At 51.7% G+C, this 11,898-nt stretch overlaps 1 protein-coding gene across 1 annotated transcript in view; it reads left to right on the top strand.

The window, feature by feature from the left end:
• Window positions 1-487: 487 nt before the first annotated feature.
• The window catches only part of ZNF362 (zinc finger protein 362), a gene marked incomplete at its 3' end in the record, with an annotated part of 22,687 nt that continues 11,276 nt past the window's right edge, over window positions 488-11,898 (top strand). The window contains exons 1-5 of the mRNA XM_008063108.1: window positions 488-557; window positions 1,067-1,192; window positions 6,531-6,594; window positions 6,769-7,015; window positions 11,392-11,725. Coding sequence (XP_008061299.1) covers window positions 1,155-1,192; window positions 6,531-6,594; window positions 6,769-7,015; window positions 11,392-11,725 — 683 coding nt within the window. The remainder of the gene's footprint in view (window positions 558-1,066; window positions 1,193-6,530; window positions 6,595-6,768; window positions 7,016-11,391; window positions 11,726-11,898) is intronic.

Genomic DNA, 11,898 nt, shown 5'->3' with positions numbered 1-11,898 from the left:
TCGGAGTCCCACTCTATTGCCCAGACTGGAGGGCAGTGGCACACTCAACGGCCACCGCAGCCTTGGCCTGCTGGACTCGGGGGATTCTTCCACCTCAGCCTTCCGATTAGCTAAAACTACAGGCACACGCCTCCATACCCGGCTAATTTTTTTGACTTATGGTAGAGATGAGGTCTTGCCAGGTTACCCAGGCTAGTCTCGAACTCCTGGGCTCAGGCAGTCCTCTTGCCTTGGTCTTCCAAAGTGCTGGGATTACAGGCTTGAGCCACCACACCCAGCCCAAATCTCACTTTTTAATGTCTGGGATGAGCTGGGGACGGGGGTGGGGGTGGGGTGGGACATAAGATGCTTCACTGCACCCTCCTGCCCTGCAGTGGCGAGGCTCCTTACATTCCACCCTGGACTGCCCATCCTCTTTTTGTCCGTTTTTCTAGGTCTGAATGTCTCCAGGTGGCAGGGCATGGCACCTGGTGGACCCCTCCCTAAGTCTCCTCTCCCCCAGTGCCCCTTTGTGAAGCTTTCTGGGCTGGACTCAGAGACCACCCTTCTGGGAGAAGGTATGGACAGATCTAGTTTCAAATCCAGATTCAGCTCTGTGACCTCAGGCAAGTTGCTTAACCTCAGTGGACCTCAGTTTCCTCAACTGTACGATGGGTCTGTTGTAACAGTAAAACAATGGCTGTCAAATGTCCTGACACAGTTCCCAGCTTATTGCACGTGGCCCCTTTGGGCTAGATGTTGGCGGAGGCGAATGAGCAACAGCCCCATCTGTGAAGGTACCTGTGGGGAAGGTACCCAGGGAAACAGACAATTTTCCATCTGAGTGCGATTGGCCTTGTAGTGCTGGACTGGATCTGGGTGGCATCCTAACTCCATCACTTAGCTGTGTGACTTGGGGCACATTGGTTGGTTTCTCTGTGCTGCAGCTTCTTCTGTTAAATGCATATCTCACAGAGTCATTGGGAAGATCCAGTGTCTTGAATCATGACATACTCAACACACAGATGTTGAAATCAATGGTAGCTGCCATTTTATTATTATTGTTATTGTTATTCCCATATACAAGGTGCTGTTGGGAACACAGAGGAAGTGACTGGCTGGGGGTTCAGGGAAAGCTCCGTAGAAGAGGGAACACTTGAGCTGGGTCTTGAAGGATGAGTAGAAGTTCACCAAGTGGGAAAGGACACTCTAGGTAAGGAGCCTGTGATTCCAGGTTGCAATCTGTCAATGAGGGGTGTGTTCTTTGGGGGATTAAGGCATTGTGTTCATCCCAACCTCCCTGAGTGGGTCTGCTCTGGGGGAGGCATGTGCTTGCCTTCCTGGAGCAGTCTCCTGTGTCCTGATGACTGTGGGTTCCCTCTCACAGCAGTTCCTGGGTCCCTATCAGTTTGTGTCTGTCATATGTGTCTGGGTTTGGTGCTGTCTGCATGTTTCTGTGGCCATGTTTGTCTGCATTGGAATCCAAAGGGCCTCCCAGGCTCTGCTGCAGAGGGGCGACCTGCATGCTTTCTCAATCTCTTGCTCTAACCAACAGCCAGGCCTCTCTGACCACTCTCCTTCCTGGCCCAGGTGCGGCCCCTGCCTCTCCCCTCTGCTCCCCAGGGGCTTCCCCTGCCACCTCTCCAGTCTGCTCTCTATACAGCACTAAGAAGGGCCTTTTTCAACCACAGGTTCTGCCCATCACCCACTGCTTCAGATCCAGCTCCAGGCCGAGGGGTTAGGGAACAGCCTTCTAGGCCTGGCCCTGGCTGCTGGCTCCAGCTGCATCTCCATCTCCCCGTGGGCACCGGAACCCTTTGTGCTTCTCGCCTGTGGGCCTTTGCTCAAGCTGTTGCTTCTGCTGGGAATGCTCCCTACTCCTCCTTTGTCTGGCGAACTCTCACTCATCCTTTAAGACCCAAGGCAGGCATTACCTCCCCTGGAAAGTCTCTGTGATCCTCTCCAGGCCAGGTCAGGCCCCTGGCTCTGGACTGCTAATCTCTTAATGTGGGGGGCAGGAGCAGGTGACTTGCCTAGGATCACACTGCTGGTGAGTTGGAGCCAAGATTTGAATCTGGGTAGGCTGGGCTCCACATGAAGCAGGCTGTTCCATGGTCCAGGTGAAGTGCCAGTAACTGGAACTTGTGAAGAAGGCTGGGTGGGTTTGAAAGAGATTTTGGAAATGGATTCCTGAGGTATGGCTGGTGGTGGGTCTGAGGTGGAAGGGGAGGGAAGTGTTTGGTCAGTGTGTGTCTGTGGCAGGATATTTGGGCAGCGAGTGATGTCCCTCTCAGGGTTGGGGATGACTTGATGAGGTACCTGTCACGGGAGAAGACCAGGTCCAGCTCAGGCCTGCTGAGTCTGAGTAACCCAGGAGAACCCAGAAGGAGGGAGCTGGAGAGCTGGCCTGAAGCTTCAGGGAGAGGCTTGCCTGGCGGTGGAGTTTGGGGTGTGGCTGGCTGTTAAAGTTCTAGAGTGGATGGGCCATCCAGGGACAGAGGCCAGGGGGAGAGAGGGGACTCCCACCCCATCCTGTGGGGCCCAGCTGGGGAAGAGGTAGGGGTTGGGGAGCTGCACAGGAAGCTGAGAAGGTAAGAAACCCAGAGGTCATGGCACACAGGTCTTCTCCAAGGACTCAGGTGGCAGGGAGGCCTTGGAGGATGGCACTGGAAGGTGGCCCATCAGCTTTGAACACATGGAGGTCCTTGGTGGTATGTGGCAGGTCTCGTCGGAGGGAGTTCCTTTTGGCAGAAGCTTGTGGTTACTTGTGGTCACTTGTCTGCTTCCTCCATTTAGCTGGGGACTCCCAGAGGGCAGGCTCTTCTCACCTGGTTCAGGTCCCCCAGCACTGGTCCCAGTTTGGCCCATAAGATATGTCCAGTACGAGTAGACGGATAGATGGACTGGCTGCCATCAGCAGAGTGTTTTTGAAGGGAGTGTGTCATCCATCCACTCATGCAACTTTTTCCACCTTTTAGAAGAAAAACAAAATGACAGTTTAATTGCCCCACTGCAAGGATCAGCACTGTGTCTAGGACTCAATGCAGAGTCTTGGCTTCTGTCTGGTGCCTGGGGCCCTGTCCAGCCTGCCTGCCCTGCACTAGCACCAGCGAGCCTCCCTGTCCCGTGGGCATGCACCCTCAACTCCCGTTGCCTGGCTGCTCTGTTCCCTGTCCCCAACTCTCACTGGACGCTCAGACTTCTTTATGACCTCAGCCATCTCCGCTGCTTCATTGCCCCCCACCCCCCAGGTCAGCATACTCCCTGATACCTTCTCACCACCAGCATTCCAACCCACCCTCTTAGCACAGCATTCAGTGCCTTGCCTACGGGCCTGCCTCTCTTACCAAGAGACAGAGACGAGGCAGGCCCATCGACAGGGCACTGAATGCTGTGCTAAGAGGGTGGGGGGCAATGAAGCAGAGGAAAACTGAGGCTTAGAGGGCTGACACCCAACATTGCAGCACAGTGCTGCTTCCCATTTCCCGTTCATGTGGCCTGGAGCAAGATGCCTCCCTCCTGGTGCTCTAGTTTCTTCCTCCGTGAAACGGGGGGTGAAAATTCTTCCCTACTTGCCATCCTCCTGGGTTTTGATGAGAATGCCACTGGGAAGAGAAGAGCTTTGTAAACCTAGATAATTGTATGGGATTGGCTTTCAAATAATTCTGATTATTATTCCCTTATTCATTCCATCATGCAACTCGCATGATTGATAACCTCTGAGCCTAGGTGCTGGGGATACCCAGAAGAACAAGACAGGTGTATCCAATTCCCAGGCTCCCCTGTTCCCTGTCCCCCAGCCCTGGAGCCTCTTCACCCTGGATTTACAGCTTGGTCCCTCCATGTTTCCCTCTGTGGACAACAGGGTTGGGACAGTTGCTGAGACAGTGAGTAAGTGGGTGCTCACCTGCAGGGTTGCAGCCATGTCATGCCCTAAGTCAGGGCTTATTCGCAAGCGTACAGGCAGGGTTCTTGGTTGATCCCTGAACAGTGAAGGGACTGATGAGCTGGACTTTGGAGTCAGGCAGATTAAAGTGGGAATCTCAGCTGTCTGCTTAGTTGCTGTGTGACCTTGAGCAAGTGACTCCATCTATCTGAACTTCAGTGTCCTCCATTGTAAAATGAGGATGATGAGAGTACCTCCCTGCCTTTGTCAGTGTGCCTGGCACAAGAGTCACTTGGTAACTTGCAACCTCTTCATTGTTATTGTTTTGAGGTTTTTTTTCCCTAGATAAGGAGAAGTCCCAGGGGTCTAGAGTAGCCAGGGAGAACTCCAGGCAAGGAGTACTTCTTGTGTTGGGCTGTAAGGGATGGGCAGAGGGAAGAGCATCTTGGTGCCTGTGGGTGGTGGGAGCAGGCTGATAGAAGAAGGAGCTGCCCCAGAGGAGGGTGCCCTGACCCCCAACCTGGCCAGGCTTAGACCCAAAATGGCCCACAGGCTGGGAGTAAGGGGCAAGGACTTTGCATATAGGTATCGAACCATTTGCATTTGGGCATTTGCTTTATCAAAGACCAGGGTTTGCAAAGCAAATTCCCCAGAGGAACCAGCTTGAGCAAATCTGATTTCTAATTTTGACTTCAGCACCCTAGCCCTGTGGTCTTGGACAGGTCTTTTCCTTCCCCTCTCTCCAAGTCTCAGTTTCTTCATCCATAAAATGGGATAATGATACCTCTTAGGCCTACTTTTCAAGTAAAGATCCCAAGAGATAATTCATATAAAAGTTCTTTCTTGGCTGGGCTCAGTCTGTAATCCCAGCACTTTGGGAGGCCAAGGCGATTGGACTGCCTGAGCCTGTGGGTTTGATACCCACCAGGGCAACTTGGCGAGACCTCGTCTCTACGATAAACAAAAAATTAGCTGACTGTGGTAGTGCACGCCTGTAGTTCTGGCTACTTGGAAGGCTGAGGCAGAAGGATCGCTGGAGCACAGCTGGTTGAGGCTGCAGTGGCCGGGAGCGTGCCACTGGGCTCCAGCCTGGGCAATGGAGTGAGACTCCAACTCAAAAGAAAAAAAAAAAAAAATTCTTTCTTAAAATGTTTAGATTATGCCGGGCGCGGTAGCTCAAGTCTTTAATCCCAGCACTTTAGGAGGCAGAGGCGAGAGAATTGCCTGAGTTCAGGGGTTCGAGTCCAGCCTGAGCAACATGGCGAGACCTCGTCTCTACAATAAATCAAAAAATTAGCTGGGCGTGGTGGCACATGCCTGTGGTTCCAGCTACTTGGAAGGCTGAGGTGAAAGGATCACCTGAGCCCAGTAGGTTGAGGCTGTTGTGGCTGTGAGCGTGCTGCTGCATGCCAACCTGGGCGACAGAGTGAGACTCCAACTCCAAAATGAAAAACAAGAAATTTTGAGGTTAGATTGTTGTTCTTACTTGAACGTTTTCTCCTGCAACTCTATGCCTACAGTTCCAATAGGGGCTTCTCAAGGCTCACAGACCAGGAAAAGTGCTTGAAGGCACTTCATTTTGGCCTTTCCTGACAAAATAAACAATTTATTTTAAACAACAATACCAGTTAGGTAATTTCTGTAAGAGAACGATAAGAGAAACTTGATAGGGAGCAAGACTTGGTGGAATACCTCTGTCCAACATGATCCTTGTAAGTCACCTCTTGACTTACTCTAGGGTTGCAGGAACACTCAAACCCTCTGGAAGACTGAGGCAACCCTGAAGGCCCATCTTGAATACTGCCATGGTCGAAAAGGCCTTTTAACCACACAGGCCTGCCATGGAACTTTCCACAGGTGAGAATCACCAGACAGACTATCGCATACTTTTACTAAAGAGCCCCCAACTGCCCTAGCTTCAGGCCACCGCAACCCCCTCCTCAAGCACAGCATTCTGATACACATCCTTGTAGGCCAAATGTTGCAGATGTCCTTGCACAACCACATGTTGCCTGCCCTTTTCTTGAAGATAACTTTTCAGAAGTACAGTTTCTTGAGTCAAAGGGTAATAATCTTTGGATCTCTATAAATTGCCCTTCCAAACTGTCCTTCAGAAAGGCTATATCTGGTTGCCCCCTGAATTTTGGTGAGGCTGTCTGTACTCAAGGGGGCAGGGGGCAGACGAGTAGGGATCAGGGATGGGCAGTTGCTTCTCCTCTGTGGCCATTTGCAAAGTTGTTGCTCCAAAACACCTTAGTTTGTCTCTGGATTGGGGTGGGCGGCAGTGTTCTGTGTGGAATCCATGGATCCATGGGGTTGGCTCTACAGCTTAGGGCCTTCTTGGGGAATGGAGATTGGTCTGTCAGCAGCAAGGTGTAGGAGGTGAGGGTGGGCTGGGAGCAGTCTGGTCTGGGAGCAGTCTGGTCTGGATGTGACCTTTGCTCTCTGGGGCCTACTGAGGGGGACACTGAATTCCAGACTCTTCAGCCTGGAGATGTGGCTCCCTGGGCCTGGTGGGAGGCATGCTCTGTTGTGAGGCTGGGGGTCCCGCGGGGGCAGGGATCCCAGACACTGGCCCCGACTTGAGTGGGCGTAGCTGGCGGGAGCTCGCCCCAGGCCGGTGGGGAGGGCTCTCTTCCCTGTGACAGTCGCTCTCTCCCCGCAGGATGGCCGAGCCTCGATTTAACAACCCCTACTTCTGGCCCCCTCCTCCCACCATGCCCAGCCAGGTAAGACTGACGTCGCCCCTCCGGCCGCCCTCCCCATGTTGGAGCTGCTTCACTTTGCCCCGGGTTTTGGCTGAGGCCTGCGGGGCCAGGGGGCTCGTGGGTGGATCGGCGGGCCCTGGGAAGAGGCGGGGCGCGGCCCAAGCCCCCTCAGCCCCTCTCGTCTCCCGTCCGCAGCTGGACAACCTGGTCCTGATTAACAAGATCAAGGAGCAGCTGATGGCCGAGAAGATCCGGCCGCCTCACCTGCCGCCCACGTCGGCCTCGTCGCAGCAGCCGCTGCTAGTGCCTCCGGCGCCCGCCGAGAGCAGCCAGGCCGTCATGTCGCTGCCCAAGCTGCAGCAGGTGCCTGGGCTGCACCCGCAGGCCGTGCCGCAGCCGGACGTGGCGCTGCACGCGCGGCCGGCCACCAGCACCGTCACAGGTACGACGGTCTGGGCGGGGCCGGGGTAGTGGGAGGGGCCTGGGGCGGGGCTAGTGAGGACTGGGCGGGGCGGGGAGGGTGTAGGCGGGGGCTTGGTTGAGGGTCGGACCTGGCTAGGGGAGAGCACTGCAGTCAGGCAGGGCCTGGGGGTCCTGGAGAGCTTGGGGTGGCTGGCGGGGCTGGTTAGACTAGCCACAGCTACTGAACTTCCACCGACCCTCTACTGGAAGGACCCTTCTCCCCCAGTGGACACGACGGGGAGGGTTGCTATCCAGTGGCTCACTAGGAAGTTCAAGTCAACACAGAGAACTTTGGGAACGCAGAGAACAGCCCTGACCAGATTGAGGGGTGAGGGAAGACTCCCTTGGAGGAGCCAAAATGCAAGGAAGGGTCTGGGGCAAACTAGGGGAATGGAGCAGGGGGAGGTTACAGCAGGTGTAAAGGGAGTATGTGTGTGTGTGTACTCCCTTTATGTGTGTACAAGAAAAGCACCATCTCTTGGGGTGGTGGGTAAAAGATGATGATAATGGCATCTGACTCCAGTTGTGTTTACCAATATTCATTTTATTACTCCAGCAGCCTTGTGAGGTGGGTGCTATCAGTATTAGGTACGACAATGGACTGTTTTTGGCGTTCAGAAACAGCAATTTCATGCAGTTCTCCCTAATGTCTCCATTCAACAGATGAGAAAACCGAGGCAGATAAAGATGAAAGTCATGTGCAACCATGGTTTATAGCTAGTAAGAGGCAGAGACAAGCATGTGTTTCCAGAGCCATGTCTAAACCTTTTTTTCTATGCCCAGTTCTGCTGAGGCTGAGAGGAAGCAGGCATTAGATTATGAAGGGCCCTGAGGGCCTCACTAAGCAGTTTGGACCTTACCCTCAGGCAGTGGGGAGCCATTAAAGGCTTTTGAGTAGGGGAGGGAACTGCTCAGATTTGTGCTGAGAAGACTGATTATGGCTCCGAGGTGGAGACTGGGTTGTCAGGGCCCAAGCATGGAAGCAGGAAGACGGTCAGGAAGGGATGGTGGCCGAGGCAAGGCGGTGGAAGGGGAGATGAAGAGCAGTGGACAGATCTGAGGTACGTTTGAGGAAGAAGAGTAGGCTGGGCTTGGTGCTGGACAGTATGTAGGAGGGTTAGGAGAGGGAGGAAGTAAGCAAGACACTTGGCACTGCCCCTGTGATAGAATTGCTGGGAGAGGTACTGGGCAGGGGAAAGATGTGAGCTCAGTCTTGGAAAGGAAGGAGTACCAGGAAGACATCCTGGGGACATCCGGAGTAGTGTCAAGGGGCTGGAGCCGCCTGATGCCCTCCTTGGAGCTTGGCAGATGGGCTTTCTTCTGAGGTCACTGCAGCTGGGCCTTTTTTCCTCCCCCGGCTTGCCCCCTGCCACCAGCCAGGTGCCTCTGCCACTATCCCTCTCTTCTCCCTTTTCTCAGAGACACCCAAGAATTATAGAGCCTGGCAAACCTCCCCAGGCCCCAGCCACACGCTGCACGTGCCTTGTTATTATGACTTTATTAAATTTATTTTTTTCATTATAAAAGTAATATTAAATAAGTAATATAAGCATATTAAAGGAAATTTGGAAAAAAGAGAAACTAACACAAAAAACCCACTTATAATCCTCAGCTCCCAACCCAGTAGCTTGGAGAGCCTGTGGTCCATTTCCTGCCTTTGCCGTATTTTTTGTTTGTTTTTTAATATATGTGTATGTTTTGCTGAGCTTGTGGTAGGGCTGTATCCATTGCTTAAACTTGCTTTTCCTAATTGCATTTTTTCATGAACACATTTATTCCAATTTTTATTGCAAAGGTAATACATAGTCATTATAGAAATTTGAGAAATTGCAGACAAGCTGAAAACAATTAGCCTTAGTCCTACTATTGTTAGAATTTTATGTTTTTTCTGTAATTTATTGCATTTTACAACTTATTGTACTTAAATCAGATTTTAAAAATGGATGAATTCACCAGGTAGAAGACTCAAATAACATAGAAGCAGATAAAGTATGAATCTTCTTTTGCCAGAAAAATTATTCTTCCACTATTAGTCTTTTGATGTGTCTCTTCAGATCTGTCTCTGTATACATACATAAGTTGTCCATACATATGTATGTAGTATGAATGTGTTCTTTAAAATAGATGGGCTCATATCTGTTTTTTTACCTGACAGCACACTGCTTCACATCGATCTTGTTTCAGTGGCTGTGCAGTCCTTCTAAATGAGCATGGCCCATCTGTTTACAAAGCCCATACTAAGGACAAACAGGTTTTGTCCAATTATGTCTGATTGTAGGTATGTATAGAAGGCTCATGTGCTCATGTATGCATCTTTCCTTTCCTTTTTCTCCCTCCCTTCCATTTGTAAGCCAGACTGGAATACAGGGGTGTAATCATAGCTTACTGCAGCCTTGACCTCCTGGGTTCAAGTGATCTTCCTGTTTCAGCCTCCCAAGTAGCTGGGACTACAGGCACACGCGACCATGCCTGGCTAATTTTTTAATTTTTATTTTCTGTAAAGACGGGGTCTTGCTATTTTGACCAGGCTAGTCTCAAACTTCTGACCTCAGGCAATCCTCCCGCCTCAGCCTCCCAGAGTGCTGGGATTACAAGTGTAAGCCACTGCTCCTGGCCCTGAATATTTCTTTATGGTAGATGTCTAGAAATAAAATTGCTTGGTCAAGAGCTCTATATGTTTGAGCCGGGCACAGTGGCTCATGCCCATAATCCCAGCACTTTGGGAGGCAGAGGCAAGAGGATTGTCTGAACCCAGGGGTTTGAGACCAGCCTGGGCAACTTGGTGAGACATCATCTCTACAGTAAATCAAAAAATTAGCCAGGTGTGGTGGTGTACACCTGTAGTTCCAGCTACTTGGAAGGCTGAAGTGGAAAGGATCACCTGAGTCCTGCAGGTTGAGGCTGTGGTGGCCATGAGCATGCCACTGCACTCCAGCCTAGGTAACAGAGTGAGACTGACTAAAAAAAAAAAAAAATTCTGTGTTTTAAAATTTAATGGCTATTGGCAAACTACCCTCCATTAAGTCTGCACCAGTACACACTCCCATCACCAGTGTATGGTCCAAAATATCCTTGTGCCAGCTCGACATTATCTTTTTCAGTGCACCAGATGTAGTTTCTTTTTTTGTTTTTTTGAGTCGGGATCTCACTCTGTTGCCCAGGCTGGAGTACAGTGGCACATTCACTGCTCACTGCAGCCTTGACCTCCTGGGCTCAGGTGATCCTTCTGCCTCAGCTTCCTGAGTAACTGGGACTACAGGCATGCACCACCATGCTATTTTTTGGTTCTTGTAGAAACAAGGTCTTGCTGTGCTACCCACACTGGTCTCAAACTCCTGGGGTCAGCTATCCTCTTGCCTCAGCTTCCCAAAGTGCTGGGATTATAGGCCTAAGCCAGTGTTCCTGGCCTAGTTTCTTTAAAAAAAAGTTTGAACCACACGTTAGATATCATCTTCACCTTTTTGTCTACTTAACTTGATACTGTGTTTCTAGTCTCCACATTTTTAAAAGAATAACTCTTTTTACAGAAGTTTAAAAAAAGTTGATTGTCAAAGAATCAAAAAGTACAATTAAGCCAAGTTTTAAAAAAATTACTCCTAATTCTACCATCCACATCATATTTTGGCACATCCTTGCCTACTAATTTTTTCTGTTCATACATATGTGGTTTGTTCAAACAAACATAACTCCTTTTTTATTTTTATTTTTGAGTTGTAGTCTCATGCTGTCGCCAGGGCTGGAGTGCAGTGGCACCCTTATGGCCACCACAGCCTTGACCTGCTAGGCTCAGGCAATCCTTCCTCTTCAGCCTTACAAGTAGCTGGGGCTACAGGCACGTGCTACCACACCTGGCCAATTGTTTTGATTTATTGTAGAGACAAGGTCTTGCTAAGTTGCCCAGGCTGGTCTCAAACCCCCGGGCTCAGGCAGTCCTCTTGCCTCGGCCTCCCAAAGTGCTGGGATTACAGGCTGAGCCACCACACCCAGTCATTATAACCTCCTTTTTAATGGGCAGTTCAGTAGAGGAAATTGATCACTGTTTACTGACTCCTTCCTTAATGTTGCGTATTTCAGTTACCTGGACATTTTTCTATTGTAAATAAGACACTAGTGAACATCTTTGTGCCTCAGTCTCTTTCTGCAGTTTGAATTATTTCCAAATAATTTTGGTATCTAACTCAGTTTAGTCTTAATGTATCTAAGGCATCTTATAAACACACAAGCTCTCATTCAGTTAGCCCTGGCGATAACCTACGAACCGGAAAGAGAAGGTCAGAGGCAGGGCCACCTGCCGACGTCAGGCTGGGCTGGCCTCTGCCGCTCCCCTTACCCCTGCCCCTCTCTGTGTCTTCGCAGGTCTTGGGCTCTCCTCCCGCACCCCGGCTGTGAGCACTTCCGAATCGAGCGCGGGCACGGGCACGGGCACGGGCACCAGCACCCCGTCCACACCCACTACCACCAGCCAGAGCCGCCTCATCGCCTCGTCCCCCACCCTCATCTCAGGGATCACCAGCCCCCCCCTCCTGGACTCCATCAAGACAATCCAGGGCCATGGCCTGCTTGGCCCCCCCAAGTCCGAACGCGGCCGCAAAAAGATCAAGGCGGAGAACCCAGGGGGTCCGCCTGTCCTAGTAGTCCCCTACCCCATCCTGGCCTCGGGCGAGACTGCAAAGGAGGGCAAGACGTACAGGTGGGGGTCTCGGTGGGACGGGGTCTGGGTGGGCTTGGGGCAGGGTAGGCTTGGGGTGCTCCAAGAGCCCTCCAGGGGGCTGAGAGGGGCTGGGAGTGGAGCCAGGGCCAGAGCGGCGGGTCTCCTGGCGAGTCCCACCCACATCCCAGGTGGGGGTGGGGTGTGGGGGTGTG

The sequence above is a fragment of the Carlito syrichta genome, unplaced genomic scaffold (assembly GCF_000164805.1).
Source record: "Carlito syrichta isolate Samal-C Ts95f unplaced genomic scaffold, Tarsius_syrichta-2.0.1 Scaffold98136, whole genome shotgun sequence".
NCBI lineage: Eukaryota > Metazoa > Chordata > Mammalia > Primates > Tarsiidae > Carlito > Carlito syrichta.
This window is presented reverse-complemented; position numbering and strand designations above follow the sequence as displayed.